This window comes from Chamaea fasciata, unplaced genomic scaffold, assembly GCF_029207755.1.
Source record: "Chamaea fasciata isolate MVZ Bird 193981 ecotype frontalis unplaced genomic scaffold, bChaFas1.0.hap1 SCAF_1, whole genome shotgun sequence".
Lineage (NCBI taxonomy): Eukaryota > Metazoa > Chordata > Aves > Passeriformes > Sylviidae > Chamaea > Chamaea fasciata.
The window spans coordinates 13,385,449-13,402,633 of NW_027094086.1; the positions used below are offsets into that span (position 1 = coordinate 13,385,449).

Sequence of the window (17,185 nt, forward strand, 5' to 3'; positions counted from 1 at the left end):
TATTCTGTCTTTGTCAGTGTTCTTGCACTACTGCATTTATCTATTTCTTTTAGTTTTTTCCCTATAAATTATAATTCTGATTTACAATCTCCCACTGGTTTGATTTCAAACTAGTACAGTATATATGCAGTACTCTTCATTCTTTCAAATATTTTCCAAAATCTGAATGACCAGAAACTTTTCTGTGTAGGACAACTTTAATCTTGATCATCATATGAGATTGGACACATAACAAATATTCTCAGGCATTTAGATTAAAAAGTGTTGTCCTTATTGTGACATGTTCGGGTTAATGAGAAGTGTGAAAACTCTGTATATGAACTCTAATTTCATTGATTTAGCATACCATGAGAAGAGAGAGGAGAGAGGAGAGAAGAGAGAAGAGGTAAAATTGGTGAAGGAGAACAAAAAGTGCTTAAGACTGTCCGGTACAAGCATTTAAGTGTCATTAAAACACAATCTCAGGATAGAAAAACGCCTAGGAGTAAAAAATAAAATTAAAAATAAAAAACTCAACTTGAAGGAATTAAAAAAATACAGGGGAAAAAAAAGACAACCAGATCTTCTTTTGACTGTGAGCTCATTAAACACCTGTGTGACTGAGCCTTGATCACACATGCTGTTGCCTGCAGTGCAGCAGGTGCTGTAAAATTAGAACTTTGAAGTTCAAGCTCCCAGTAATATCAAACACAGATCCTTTACTAATTGCAACAAAATCGTCATATAAGAAGGTATTATGTCTTAGCAATTATTTAACAAGCTTATGAAGCCAATAACAACACCTATACAGACCATTTTTACCGCCTCCTCAGCATGGTCACCTTCTGCATTGAGATAGGTCACTCTGAACTGCTGAACACTGTAGTCAGAAATGTCCCATGTCACCCTCAGACTTGAGGTTGTTTCATCATCTATAACAAGGTTTTTCACTCCTGTTCGAAAAACTAAATCCAGAAATACTTAATTAATATTTTCTCAATTATATTTTTAGACTTAGTACTTTTTTATAAAACATTAAAGCTAGATGGTGCTGATTATCACCAAACAGCTGCAAGCTGTATTGAAGTCATGGTGGCTCTCAAGATCCACAGTGGGGCAAAATCATATAGCTCAGTCATATTTGGGCTTAATAATATAAAACCTGTAAGCACTTATTAAAATAATAGTTATCCTATACTTACATTAACATATAATATCCCATCTGCTTTGTTTATCTTACTCAGTTTATGGAGCTTTAAAATAATTCAAGCTAGAATGCTATAGAAGAGAAATAACCCAGAAAAGTTCCTTAGAATTCAATTGTCTAATCAGTGGGAAAAGAAAGAGAACACTCAAAACGAAACAAAATTCTGAAAAGTTTCCAAGCTCACATTTATAAAGGGAAAGAGAAATTCTAGGCGAAATTTCAAAATTAGTCTCTGGATGCCTAAGTAATACCACTGGTATCATTCAGAGTCCCTGTGCTGTGTAAGGGGTCAGCTCCCCATCCATGCATGGCCTGTGCAAGAGGTTGGCCACACACACAAGGGGGTGCAGAGCAGCACAGTGTGACCCTTTCAGCAGTGGTGTGCCTTCCCTTCAGGATCATCAGCTCCTCAGCAGCATCACAGCTCTGCCACCAGCCCTGGAGGTGCCTGTGGGGAGCCTTAGTGCTTTGCACTCAGCATTTAAACTGTTGGCATCTGCTCTGCTTACCTGCTGTGGTGGGCCCAGAGGTGGTGGCACTGGCGGCGGTCACTGTGGTAGGTACTGTGGTAGCACTTGCAGCTGGAAAACAGGTCTCTGCTCACCAACAGCTCAACAAAACATGGAAGTCACAGTATTGTTCTTGTAGGTCTGACTATGACAATGAAACTATGTGCTCACACCTACAAGTATCCCACACACTTCAGACATTTCACAGACTACCAGGGAATTATTCATTTAGTTTACTTTAGGCACATATATATTTAGGTTTAGCACTCAGATCTGCAGATAAGACATAATCATTAACTGTATAAACAAATAAGAATGCATATATTTTCGCAGATTTCTGGCTGAACTACGCACAATAGACTTCCACTTTGACCATTTGTTAAGTGGTCAGATTAATTAAATTGAAAGTTTTTTAAGGGTGATTTACTTCTGTCCAAGTGAAAAACAGAAAGTACACTCAGCAACACTGGGAAATATCAGCATCATTTGGATGGGTATGGGCTTCTTGTTTTAACAGAAGACTTAGAATTAAGCCTGCAGTTAAATTACTAAAAACAAATAAATTTTAGAATTTACTCATAAGAAATGTAGTTTTTTACTTATCCAAGTAATTATCCATAAAAAAGAATAGAGCGATCTTCCTGAAATACATGCCACTGTTTTGATAATAAACTATAAAATAAGCTGGACATGATTAGCAAGTTTTATCTTTGTTACTTTCATGTCAATGTCACAGAAGACCTGTGTAAGCTTTCTGGACTATTATTTCAGCCGAGAGTGAATTAATGCTTTAAAGCATTTAACACACATCCCTTCCAAAATCTGATATATCTTCTCATAAGGAACCCTGTTCAAAGACTAAATATTGAAATGTAAGATGGAAGAATATCTACCCAGATCCAGACTATTAATACCACAGCTCAGGTAAGGAGCCAAACCACAATTTTGATTCAATGCCACCTATCACATAATATTAAATGGGAAAAGCAAAAAGTAGTCAGCAAGCCCTGGTGCTAAACCACCACATTCTTCAATATTATAGCTACCCAAGATGAACTATGTTCTTTATATAAGATATCTGCATCAAATTTAAACCACTTAAGCATTTTTTAAAATTACAATCAAGAGTTTGTCTTACATGTAGCTCCAAGAATAGCAACAACTTCACTTTCACTTTCATCATCAAAAACTGCCAGCAGAGAAACTTCATATTCTGTGTCAGGCAACAGACCCTCTATAACATGACTGTCTGCATCTCCATTTATGACAACCTAAGTTACACAGCAAGATTGAAGAATATCAGTTCTGCATCTGATTATTTTACCTGAATTGACTGAAATGAAAGAAAGAAAATAAATTCACCTTTAAAATAAATTAAATCTACACTTAGATCTGCCCAAAAATTTATTTACCACAGAGTACATCTAGAAAAAGCATGTAAGAATATTTGAAATGTATAGTAGTATGCTTTCACCCACAGCTAATTAATTGCTAAAGCTGACCATATATTTTTTTAAAATCACTACAATTCAAAATATTTATCAATAGAAAAACATAACCGGATAGGCTAACTTCCATTTATATTTCTACCATTCAAACATTGCTATGACAAATGTATTCAGTATCTCCCTCCCCTGCCTTAAAAAGGCTGTTTCAATAACAGAACTGTAATCCTAGTTATGGTTCCATACGTCTGAATAGAACTTGAAAGAACATTTGCTTCAGACTTGAGGATTAGGAGAGATGTGCTGATGAATAGTTTGCTGTATGGTATGAAGTTTTAAATAGTAATTTTCCTCATTTCTAGCTACGACAGCAGCAGCAGATTGACGTGCAGTGTGAATTGTGAACAGGTTTCACTTCAGATTTTTGTGTTTTCCATTTATTTTATTAGAAGGGATCACCAGATGGGGAAGAGCTGGAACAAAAGGGACTATAAAACAAAAGGTACAGGAGCCTGAGCAATAATTCTGGTGAAATAGGCTGCCCAGTTTTGGGAATAGTCTGCAGGTTACACAAGCAGACACTACAATAAAACAACCTTTCTCTGGGTTGACACTGACAAGTTTTTAAAAGCGGTCACTGTATACTTAACATCAAAGTTAGACTTGTAATGGAAATCAAACAATAGATATGTCCTGTGTAAAATCTGCCACAGAGGTTTGCAGAAACAGTGAATCACACTTCATTCTTTTAACTACCACAGGAAATTTCCTGGATTGGTCCTGGGGTAAAAAGGACCCATAACCTTCTGAACTCAAATACAAAAAACAAAAACAGAAAGAAATGAATCGGGGCCATCTACAACTACCAAGTAATGAATTAGGCATCTCATGCTGCACACTTTCTGGTGCAGATTTTCTTGGGAAAATTTCAGAAAAGTTTCAAGTGAATCTAGCTGCATACTAAGGAGAAGCATGTAATGCCTTCCTTTTCAACTCCCCAGTGCCTCTAGTTGTTTGTCAACTCTTTATAAAATATCTATCTATAATTACTCTCTCACAGTAACTTTGGCATACTTTCTGAAGCATGGCTTCCTTCACCCTCCCCTCCCTGCTAATGTAGCTTTCAAAAAACAATACAAAGTGCTGAACTTCCAAGTGGGCAGGACAAATAGCAGCAACAAGTACACGAGTACAACAGCATGCATTCTCTACTGTAACCTAGAAGTAAAATGTCCCTCTTAAACTTATTCTGGCTTTTTAGTGCTAACACCCGACTTCTCCTCACCCATCAGCAGAGTGGGTGAAGTGAGATGAGAGGTGTGTGATTAACCACCACCCCCTGACCCCACTCAGCTAATTGGCAAGTTGGGTCTTGGGAGAAAGAAACAAGGGAGTGCATGTCCTTTGTCTGCGTGACTGATCACTTAGCAGGGAAAGAAGCAACAGCCTGGAGGGACTGTGCTATCCTAGGCCTGACCCCATTAGAGAGGTCATGCAAAGAGAACAAGAAAGCAGCTCGGGCATTTTTAATATTTCAACATTCTAAAATATTAGAGCCCTCAGCAGTTCTTCATGAATACTGTGAACAAGTAGAACCTTGGCAGTTCAAATATTTCTTGATAATTTATTCTCACACTGAAAGAATACAGATATCTCAAATCTCTCTAAAAAATGTGACTTGAGGGCTTTCACTGGCAGCTACTCACTGGAACTGAAATAGAAACAAATCAGTTCATCTACTGCAGAAGAAAATGCTAGTGATGACCTGTGTCCATTCGCTCATCAGCTAACTCCTCCTTTTCCCTGCTCACTCCTTTAATTTCTCTCTTTCTTGCCTGACTACCTCTCACTAGGTGAAAGGGAGAAAAACAATCAGGTTAAAGTAAATTTACAGAAAAAAAGACACATAACCTAAGCTAAAATGACTGCTTTCTGCCCTAATGGATGACAAAATAATGCATGAAACCTAGGGCCAGGTGGCAAACATCATCTTTCCCTGAGTTCTGTACCCAGATAAACAGTTTGCAGATGTGGCCTCTCCACACACTGCTGATGCCAAGAGAGCAAGATGTTTGAGAGTCACTAAAGACTAAGAAGTACAAAAGAAGCCAAAATAATGAGTTAATGAATAAAGAAAAAGAGGAAATAAGACAGACTATGGAAAACTGAGAAGAGAGAGAAAGTGTCTGTCTTTCTACTTTGAAAAAGAAAATTAAAAAGGAAAAGCTAAGGGGATGAAAATAATTTAAGAATTTAGACCGATGGAGAGGCTACTATGGACAAGATGTACAAGGGCTTAATGCAAAAAATACAGCATGAGAGGGAAAAAAAAGGAAACATAAAGCGGAATAGATGAACAATCTAATAAATATACTATGTGTACACTTTTCCTTTTGTAATGTTATCTAATAAGGCTTCAGAGGCCAATTTTACTGTGGCCAGCACATTAGACAAATTTGGAGCTTTATGTGAGGATATCACTACTCTGGCTCAGCTACCATCATCACCTTCACATCAAAGTGAAGAACATGAACTTCTAAAAACTGAAGTGGCCCCAAAGAACAATGCTAGTTCTATGGCTGTTAACACATTACAGGTTAGATTGACTATTCACAAAATATCTCTGCTTTCCCTACTTCCTCTTCAAAACAAAACTGGAATATTGGTTTGATTTTTGTTTAGGGAGCTTTGCAGTGGGGCAGATTTTTCTGTAAGTCAATTTGCCATATTTAAGTAGCAAACGCTGCTGCACAGTTTTCCTCAGAATGGAATTCTCCCTCCTTTTCATCCCTCAGAATGTCAAGGCAACTTACCTCCTCAGATTCCCCCCCATCCAAAGGAATCCATGCCAGTCTGTAAAAAGCAATATCTGATGACGTGGGCTTCCAGCTGACCCTGAAACTATCTGTTGATGCTTCATCAATTTCCAAATGCTGGGGAGCTGGAACTCTTTCTGGAAAATGTTACACACAAGGAAAGTGAGAGTGAATTATGCTCTGATACTTCCATAGATGGCAACATTAGGCACATACCATTTTACGTCTAGCTTCTTAGGACAGTATAACATGGGAGGTAGGCAGCAAAGGCACTACAGAATTCTTTGCCCACTTATTTGTTCTTAGGGAAGTAGTTTTGTAGTTCAAGGAAGGGAATAGACTCTTTATTCGGACTGGACAGGCCAACTTGTCCTCTCTCCACTGAAGGAGTTGGATGCAACCCTAAAGTCCATCTCCTTTGCTCAGAGCTCTGTGTACCAGGCTCTTTCCTTGTACCTCAAAGCAAAGTCCCAGTCTCTGCCCTTTCCAGACTCTATGCATTTCCATTTGCACTTTGCATCAACTTGCTCCAGACACATATGTTCTCCCTTCCTCTTCCATCTCATCTTTCTCTTTCCTCCCCTTCCTTGTTTCTTTTCCCATTGTTGTTGGAAAGCATTAATATATGCAATCAGCCATTTGTTTAATGCAGAACTACAGTTACAGAAACTATAACTGTATTAAACAAACTACAGGAACTTTTGAATGTCTTGCATTTTCTCCTTTTGATGTAGTGCCTCTGTATGTGTGTAAGGTTCTACCCCGAAGTGCCTGGATAGTTCAATGGATAAATGTATGATTCAAAACTCATCACACTTCATCTGGAGATACAAATGCCATCACAGTGAATAATGCTTCAGAAAGCTGTGGAGATGTTTTCACGATGTCAAGAGATTACTCATGTGAGTAAAGAGGGAATTGGCCCCATACTAAGGGAGCAAAGAAGCCAAAACCACCAATGAACATAACAGAAAGCATTCCATATATCTGAATTCACAGCCAGAGACCTTTGCTGCAACTGATCTTACTTTCCAGTAACGTAAGAGAGTATAAAATTTCTTCTTGGAAAGCCTTCAGAAGTTCAGCAATACTTACTTGTGGTAAAGCTGCCAGTAAGTGGTTCAGATTGTCCCTCATCATACAGAGAGAAAATAGCAACAGTATACTCTGTGAGGGGTGCCAAACTTTTCAGGGTATGGGTTGAAACACGACCAACTTCCACCTAGAGCAAGCACAATTAGCAGTAGATATTCACCATTAAATACATTATCAGTGGGTGAAATTCTTCTGGGTAATAATGATACAGAAGGAGAATGTCAGGCAAGTAGTAGAGAAATTCAGTGAAACGATGAACAAATATAAACTCATGTCCATCAAAGCCGACAAAACCAGTTACAATAGACAAATAACAAAAAAATGAGAATTTTGCACTTATGACAAACCATGGAAAAGGAGAATTCAGCTTTGGTAAGCCCAGCTGTCCAGCTAACATCAGCACTGTGTGTTCACGAACACAGAAGGGGAAGGAGCTTTTTCGGCTATTAAATCCAACCCCTTATCATGGACAATCACTGCATAAAACCCTTATGTTTAACATTTGTCAAGAGGCAGATGAGGGTTTTGTCTGGTCTCTCTCCAGGCTGCAGTTAAGTGACTTTGCCAGGGACATAAAACTCAAAGCTGTGTAAACAGTTTATCAGTCCAGCTATTCAGTGCCAGGTTAGCTCAGCACTGCAGGGAAAATGCTACCAGTGCAAACCAAAACATGCCACCTGTTCTTTGAACAGATGAAGGAAAAGTGAACTGAACATTCACTCACATTACAAAGTATACTACAATGAGCCTGAGGTGTTCAAATACCACTGTGACCAGTACAGTCAGGCATACTATCTATATTAAGGGTAATCAATAGGAACAGGTCAAATGATTTCTAATTTGAATTTTTAGGGATCTAGCAGAAAGAAAAGAAACAAAACATTGCGCAGTTATGCTCCCTTCTAAAGCTGGGAGCAGTTTCTTCAGATTCAATACAAATATTCCACTTTATACACATGAAAGGCCAGATATATCCCAGAAGAAACGCAATTACAGGTAACTACCATTAAAGACTTATTTTTCTTGAGGGCCAGGTTATCCATGACAGCATATTTCATAAGGGATCGGGACTATTTTAATTATCAAACCCACTTACTGTAACTGCTTTTTTAAAAAATCTGTATTTAAAAATTTTCTTTATTAATATTTCATTCCATCCCATTTTGCATTCTATCCCAGAATTCATGCTGCTAAAAGATATTGTAAAGCACCCTTGGTAATAAGGCAGAACTAAATATTGCAAATTATTAAATATAAGAGTCTAAGTTAGAACATCTTGGTATTGCCTTTGTTCAAGACAAATCCTACTTCTAGAGAGTTCTCAATACATGATTAATAATATCAATAAATGTTGAGAAAATGTGGCAAAGCCTTCAGATGGTCTTTTTGAATGAGTTTGAGTCCACGATATGTGACACATCAAGTCCTATTATCAGAACTGAATCAAGAATATTTCCATACTATACATTTAGTTAAGATCCTGTTCCTAGCAAACCACTGTTCCATTGAGTTGTCTCCCTCAGTTTATGTTCCCCAGACTGTTCAGAATACTCTCCCCCAGACATACGTACATCCAATATTAAGCAAACTTTTATTTACACCGAGTTTCATAATTCTCTCACAAATCTTTTGTTAGAGCTTGCATGGTAGCTTTCATTTATAAACATTACCCCTAATAATTACAGAAGTTTGGGGAAGTTAGAGACTGGTTAAGGGAAAAGTGATGCTAAATATTTACCTCATTGGTTTCTGTTCCATCTGTTTTAACGTACATGATGCGATAGCCATTTACGTTTTTGGAAGCAGGATCCCATGATAGCTTAGCACTATTGTGTCCAACATCAGAAAATTTCAAGTTTGCTGGTGGACTTAGAGGCACTTGAAAACAAAAAAGAGATAAAACCATGAAAGTGATCCCAGGTTTTAGCTGTGAAATTTTTAATGTCTTAATAATAAATAGTATGTTTTCCATTCAAAAATTTGTATCACTAGTATTTCTGTTTGAAGGCCTACATCAATGGAGCTACAAAATCACTTAAAGGCAGGTTAAAGGGCTTAGCTCTTAACTGAAACAAAACTTTCGATTTGCTAAATGCATCTCAACTGATACTGAAAAAAAAATTAAGTTATGATGTTGTTCACTGCAGATATCATAGCAAGATCTAGACTACAGAACACTTGCAATAGATTTGGGGTTGTATTTGTGAATTAACTTAAGCCAGCTAGATCTCTCTCCTATACACATTTGGGTTTCATATGTATCCCAGCAAAAATACTTCATGACAGTAGAATTTGGGCAAAAAGTTTTCTGAATCCTAAAAGACCCTGACATAAGGGTAAGTTTGTCCAAAAAACATAACTAGCTGACAATGTCTCCAAAGTTGTAACTTTTTACCTCTGCCTACCTTTTCAGTTAGGAACCCTTAGCTGTTTCCCAACAACAATCCCAGTTAAAGCTGTATTTTTACACTATATATTCCTTGACAGTCATGAGCTGAAGGAAAATGAGGTCATGCAAGAGACAGTCTCAGATTACATCCACTTCTCTGTCACACCACAGAAAGCAATTTGTGCTGTCTGTTACTCTCAGCAGTAGGTTCTGTATTAGTCCAACATCTGCTACTTTCCTCTGAATTTTAAACCTTTCTCTATCCGTCCTGCCTTCACACACACACACACTCCTCGCCAGTCCACGTGGACAGATAAATATCAGCGCTTCAGAAGCTGCTTCCCTCACACAATAGCACCTGGGAAAAAGCAAAGATTTTAAAGGCCTCATACATTATGTGAGATTGTTAGCCAGGCTATTTATCAATCCAGAATCGGCAACCAGCTTAGGAACAGTGAAGTCAACTTGGCTCTGAGAAAAGAGAAGACGGGAACACACTGGAACTACAGTAGATGGGTTTGCCACACATTCTGGCATTCAGCATATTCTCTGAGTCTAGTGAAGGGAGTATCACGTGCTGGCTTTCCTTTCTACTTTCTGTCAGTCGTGAAATGCACTTCATTCCACCATCCAGGTCATACAACAAAATGCGTCAGTCTCAGCTCTTTCCTCTTGGAACCAACCTCCTGACAACATTGCACTCCAACAGACAGGCAGTCTCTGTGCCAGACTTACGTGATATTTACAGTGAGTCTTGGATGAATCCCGGCCCCAAAATGAAACTACACCCCGAAGTCGCAGGGGAACCCCGAAATAATGAAAGGAAGTCGGCAGAGCAAACGCAGGTCCGATCAATATGATTACTGCTACGTTTCTCCTTTATTCTATGCAAGATGGCAGGTTTTATACACTCTATATAGTTTACACTTACAGATACATTCTCATTGGTACATGGCACAGGGAAGAATGTAAACACTCATTGTTTAACAAACTGTTTAAGGTAGCTACTATGTCCACACCAATTACTATACTTGTTAACTACTATGAAACCCTTTGACCCTTGCAACAGCTTAAGTGAAAATTTCTAAATGCAACACACACTTGGCACTAATTTCTATCTGCGCCACAACCTCACAGACCTCAGTATGAGGCCCAGTCTGGATGATTCAATTATAGTCCATATCTGCTACAACACCCTAGAAAGAGCTTGCTGAGCATGTCTCTGTTTGGCATAGGGAAGGTTTTACTGCAGTAACCAAGATGATTCAATGAGTAGAATATTATTTACTAAACACAGATTTTCAGATACTGCATCTTGTACTACAGAAAATTTGGAAGAAAATACCAGGTAACCTATTCATTAATTGTAAGCCAGGAATACCGGCTTACACTGAAGGAGAAAAAAAAAAAAACCAAACTTAAATCAGATTCTGGACAGGTAAGACATTACTGTTAAATTCCAACAATGTGGCACAGGCATGATCACTAGGAGCTTTCTCCCTCCCAGACAGCCCCACTGCCTGATTCACCAAAGCCTGCTAGCAGAGGGCTGATTTGAATAGCTGCATATGACAGACAGATACGACATATCTTTTTTCAGTCCTATAGACCAGAGATGGCTGCATTGTGTCATCCTAAAAGAAATGAAGGTTTCAGAGAAGTGAGGGTTTCTTTTTTATCCTGGTCTAGTAGCAGCAGTAGTGATGATGGGCTGACTAACACGTTACAAGCTTATGTGATCAGACAGTGGTCATGAAAGCTTGGCTTGTGCCAATGTATCTGGAATTTGTACATGATCTTCCATCCAACATGTTAGCCAGGTTAAAAGCTCTGCATTCTCCAAGATCATATGGTATGAAGTGAATTGAAGCTGGCACAGTCAAAAACTACAAAAACTACTTTTTAGGAGAAATGAAAATCTGATATGGGGTAGATATTGCCCAAAGGCCAGGGTGGGAGATAAGGGCAGTGGGGCTGTGCAAGATGAGGAGTGAGGTATAAAGAGACAGAGAAACTAAGAGAAGAATAAAGAGGTAAAGATTTGATTCTCTTTGTCGGGAATCTTCTACACTCATTTCAAGTCGACGAACATGCCCAGGTTGCAGTAGTTTGCCATTGGAACTTGTCTATCCACAACTGCACTGGTAGAGAAGACCCAGCAAACACCATTCTTAGACCTTCTTCCACTACTGCTTGCTGACCTTACAAGGAATTGCTCTGAGGTTTCTTTTTCCAGCATTCGCATGCCTGCACTTCTCTCACTTATTAAATGTAAGTCACTTTCACCCTGACTGGGTTACTCATGCCAGGAGCACAAAATAAGAGGTTTCGCTCACTCCCCTGCTGGGAGCAATAGAGCTGTCACTGAATGCAGTCCCAAAAATGTCCCAGAAGCACAATTGCTTATTTTCAATTCCTTTGTCTTCCAAATGCTGGAGCTATTTAGAGAGCTGACATACAGTCTGTATACAGTTTGCAGAGGACAGAATTTAGCTGGCAAAATTCTTGCTGCTTATTAAAAACACACCATCTATCATGCATGCACAGGCACTTTCCAATCCTACATTTACCAGATGTTAGGCAGCAGGGGTTGGACAGAAATCTCTTTGCTTCTTTTCTGTCTGTACTACTACTGAGCCAGAGGAATGACTTTCTCCATCTGAGCAGGCTCACACACACACACACACACCTGGTTTTCTAGCTAGAGGAGGCTAAACAGAGCATGTTTCTGTTTTCACCAGGTAGGTCTACATGTTGACCTTCATTCACCTTCAGCAAGTTCAGAAAACTGTCAGGAATTTCACCAAGATCAATAGGGCCACCCACAGTACCACTACCAGTGAGAGAGACAAGTTCACAAACCTGTTGCAAAAACAAGGTGTTTTGTAGAAATCCTCAGTCTCTGTAAATTGAGTATCCACAGCGAGAAACTTACGTAAAAAGCTTGCCCACTTGCTCAAATCAGATAATCAGACGCCTGCTAATACGTGCAAAGAGCATTCTGACGTTTGATTAACAACAAAGTGAATATAGATTTGAGCTACCTACATGTAGTTTCTTGTCCTGTAAGGGGATCACTAGCTTCTTCTCCAAACATAGCATAAACTGTGACTGTATATTCTGTATTTGGCAATAGTCCATCCAGTTCAAGATCTGTTGAGGTCTCCCCAATTTTTATCTAAAACCACCATGAATCAAAAAAGATACATTATTTCTGAATTAGCCAAAAATGAGGAATAATACCAGTTAAACACTTGAAATTAGATATATGACCAAAGGTTCTGCTGAGCATTTTTATGACACTGTGTCTGCAGTGTTTTGCCCAAGATTTTGGGATTTTGCACAATGATTAAAAGATTAAAACTTTGAAAAAGACGAAAGCAAACACACTGGTAAAAGGACTTTAAAACTGACTAATCACACTAGCAATGACAAAATATGCCTCTCCAGAATAAACAGCTACTAAAGCCTTTTCCCATCTACATTTTATTATTTCCACTCCCATCTACACTTTGGTTCATCTTCAGTCACAGATCTGAAAATCATATGAACTCATTGGAGGAGCTGATTTCTATGCACACTGAGGCTCAGATTTGTTACTATTTGTATAATTTTCCTCTTCCACCTATTAGTGGAGACCCAAATTAACATGGACTGTGCTTATTTCTTTGGGGTAAAGCTCAGTCTCCCTGAAACAGCCAGTTCTTAGGGAGGCCCCACTTGTGACAGAATTACGTGCTCACAGCCACTGCTTTAGCAGTGAGCACAAGTCTGTGCTGGCTTTCAGCAGCTTCATGCCCCCTTCACAGGTTCACATGCCCCTGCATGCTTTATAGTGTTCTTGCTTGAACACAGATATTGTACTATCTACCTTAACTCCACATACATAAACTTGAATGTAGAAATTTTTAAATCCTAGAGCAGAAGTTCCATTGGTTTTAATACGTTAGTGACAGGAGACTAGACTTTACCTTGTCCCCTCTTCTTTTCCTTTGAAAGAATGCCTTCTAAAATCACTTTTGATGAAAGATGTTATTTTTAAATTTAAAAATAAAGGTTGAACAGAACCAAAAGAAAACCAATGACAGTTTTATTTCAGACCTACAAATTTTACTTACATTTAAAAGCCCTGATGAGAGCAAAGGCTAAACTTCATATTCTTCTGATAGCACTCTTAGGAAATATCTTAGTTTTACTTTATTTTTTATTCAAGTGTTAGTTCTATATGTTGATACAATATCGCTTTATATAAAATTTCAAAAGAGTCACTTAAATTCAGTTAAATTTGTTGCATTTTTATGGCAATGACAAAGAAATAACCAACTGGCATTTGCACTTTATTCATAGCCTGTGACACATACAGTACATCATCAAGTCACGGAAAAAAACCCAAGCATTTGCTCATCACTTTGGCGGTTAAATGACATGTATTAGTTTGTTCTTTAAAAGACTGACTTATTTTTTTTTTGTAACTGCTATTTAAATGAAAGCACAATACATCACCTCTTTCTCATCTGCTGCCAGTCCTTCTGTGAGGGGAGCATAGAGGATCATGTATCCTGTGGCACCCAGGACCCCGTTCCACCTCACCCTCATGCTGCTCTGGGACACATCGTACAGCTCCAGATCCGACGCCATGGGCAAGGCAACTGCAGTGGGACAAGACACAGACACTTCAGGTCTCTCCAGTCTCTCACTTGAACATCCAGCTATTATTCAAACAGTTTGTTTTACCCCAGGAAACACAAAGGAATACAGCTGTCTCTAGGCATGGAAGTGCTGTTTGTATCCTGCAAATAAAATCTAATTGGTGCATAAAAGAACTCAGAATCAAGGAAACAAGGAATTACTAACCCAAACCAATTCCAATGCCAGGGCAGATGAAAGCATTTCAGCACAGTTGCTATTAGGAACCAGTAGCAGTTTTAACGGGAGTGTCTTTCTGGCAGTAGTTCCCAAGCCAGAGTGTGGCTCTGACAGGCATGAGGTACAACACCCTGGAAAATCCCTGGATGAGCACACTGCACAGATCAAAATACTTTGGCTGTAAACTGTTGGCTGTTTAAGGCCTGGACTGTCCAAACTGGCACCAAGGCCTGTGTCAGTGGGATTATGCAAATATGGGTAAGGTCATCCATGCACTGCAAACCATGGCAAATCGTATCTTGGCAAGGGAGAGCACGTTAAGTGAAATTCAAACAATATTAGGAGATCCACTTGTGAATTTAAGGCACTGATACCAGAACATAGCACCAACCAGGGTTTCCAAAAGTTTCTTTGAATTTCTGTAACTCTATAGAGTAGTATTTTGCACTTTCCTGGTTATCCTCAATTTATTCCTCTCACAGAATAACATCCCACAGCCTCTCCACTGCTGGTACACCACTGATGAATCCCACCAAAATATTCAGGCATGAATATGGAGAGATATGAAGGAACTTTGACTTCTCCTTTAGAATTTATTCACCGAGAACAGTCCCCAAAATGTCTGGAATGGTCTGAAAAAACAGAAGGCAATTGCTAACTGATATAAAACCTTTCCTACTTGAAATGCTGAAGAATCTGATGTATACACAAATATCAGGAACAAATTCTAATTTCGGTCACAGAGCTACCCTGGACTCTGTGTCCAAGCAAAAGCTAGATCCTGTCAAGTTGGTATCTCCAAATATATCTCTTACATTATGTTCAACAAGCTCTAACAGACCTCTAACACAACAGTGCCAACCTCATCTTTTCTTGTTTGTTGAGGCTGTTCACTCAGTCTGTCACTTCTATCTGTAAAGGGTGGCAAAACTTCAACCCAGACTTCTCTTTAGGTTTACACTTCCAGGTTACCCCACCTACCCACCCCTTTTACAACCTACCTCCATCCTATTTAAACCTTTGTTCTTGTACTGATATATATCCCCATGAATTCTCACAATTTCTCTAATTTCAGGGAGAAACTACCCATGAACATTTTCAAATGTACTTCAGTCTCCTTGCTCAGAGCTCCACTCACACTTCTGATACCTACAGCAAGAAATTGCATGTTGAGATATCCCGAAGCCACTTTGCACCACATTGTCTCATTCCTATTCAAACTGCTCCAGAGTCACAGTGAGAGTATCCATCACCTGTTCTTCCCCTTATTTTGGTTCTAAAAAATCTACAGGAAAAGTCCTCTAACTGTAACCTAGAATTTGTGTTTTAACTCTCAACAGGAACCGCTAGATACTCTGACAATATATATAAAAACTGATAAAGAGGTGACTGAAAATAAAATGTGGTGTTTTCTACTGGAATTTTCAGCCAAAGAGCTCAGAATCTCAAATATAAATATCTAGTAGATAATGCTAATTTGCATCTTGGACAGTTACCCATAGTTAGACTAGTTAGGATAATAAGACTATCCTAATATCCAGGTAACATAGGGAAAAATTAAACCAACTAAAAACAGCTGGAATAAACTAAACCAGTTGGAATAAACTAAACCAGGTAAAACCACATTTTTATCAAATTAATATGTGAATTAATTTTGTATTTATTTCAATTTTGAACTGACTATGAAATCACAAAACTTCCTACTTATCTGTACATTATCCATATATCTGTTAAGATTTCACATTCCCATAAACTATTTTCAATGTTCTATATAAACAAATGCAATTGGTGACTATTTTAATCTGTCACTATCTCACACACAGGCAGGAATATAAACTACAATTTTCCATAATTCTCCATTAGAATAGTTAAAAAAATACTTTAAAATTGCAGGTATTTTTAGCATGTGGAGTGATTAACACTTGCACATGTCAGACTATTACTTCCAACACACTATCAAAGACAGCTGTATAAAATGCTTGATGCTGCATGACCCTGGGGTGTGATCTGATCAAATCTCTGAAAGCCAGCAGGGCTGGGCTCTGTCAGAACTTGACTGGGTGACTTCAGAGGAATACCAGGTGCAATACAAAACAATCCTGTTGGCTCAGTATGTGACTGTTCTCTCAGCCTCAATAAATTAAACAGGTCCTAACACTGTCTCATGGGGTACAACATGGCTGGAGATGACATTCTGGGGGACTGAGACTAAAAGAAAAGTCTAAAATAATTTTATATGATTTTATTTTGTTTTCAGATTGAGAAGATTAGCACTGACACAGAATCAAAGAAGCACTGAGGATGAAAAGCACCTCTTGAGGTCATCTGGTCTAATTTACTTCCCTGTTTAGTCAGGTTCAGATAAAGCAGGTTCCTCCGAACCTTGTCCAGTTTGGCTTGAAATATCTCCAGAGATGCAGACTTCACAACCTCTCTGGACAACTTATTTTAGTGTTTGACCACCATTACAATAGAACTCTTCTTCTATTCAAATTTAATTTCATGGGCTTTTAATTTGTGCCCATTGGCTCTTGTCCTGTTAATAAGCGCCACTGAGAAAAGTCTGGCTCAGTCCTGTTCTTCATTTCCTCTCATCAGGGATTTTGACATACTGAAAAAGGATGCCTGAGCCTTCTCTTCTCTGGTTGAACAGTCCAGCTGTCTCTTATGAAAGACATGCCAGGGCCTTAATCACCTTTACAGCCCTTCACTGAAGTCACTACAGGAAGTCCACATCTCTCTTGTGCTGGGGGAACCCAGCACAAGACCAGGCACCCAGGTGTGGCCGCATCAGTGCTGAGCAGAGGGCAAGAACCATCAGCTCCCTAAATCAGCTGGCAATCATTTTCTAATGCCATCCAGAAGGCTCTAGGCCTTCT

At 38.8% G+C, this 17,185-nt stretch overlaps 1 protein-coding gene across 7 annotated transcripts in view; it reads right to left on the reverse strand.

The window, feature by feature from the left end:
* COL14A1 (collagen type XIV alpha 1 chain) overlaps positions 1 to 17,185 on the reverse strand; it is a 114,953-nt gene that overhangs the window by 57,186 nt on the left and 40,582 nt on the right. For all 7 annotated transcript variants that reach the window (XM_066176820.1, XM_066176784.1, XM_066176792.1 and 4 more), the window contains 8 exons: positions 13,944 to 14,089; positions 12,489 to 12,618; positions 8,790 to 8,929; positions 7,052 to 7,178; positions 5,954 to 6,093; positions 2,834 to 2,966; positions 1,696 to 1,767; positions 793 to 944 (listed from right to left, as the gene is read on the reverse strand). In XM_066176820.1, the coding sequence (XP_066032917.1) occupies positions 793 to 944; positions 1,696 to 1,767; positions 2,834 to 2,966; positions 5,954 to 6,093; positions 7,052 to 7,178; positions 8,790 to 8,929; positions 12,489 to 12,618; positions 13,944 to 14,089 (1,040 nt within the window). The remainder of the gene's footprint in view (positions 1 to 792; positions 945 to 1,695; positions 1,768 to 2,833; positions 2,967 to 5,953; positions 6,094 to 7,051; positions 7,179 to 8,789; positions 8,930 to 12,488; positions 12,619 to 13,943; positions 14,090 to 17,185) is intronic.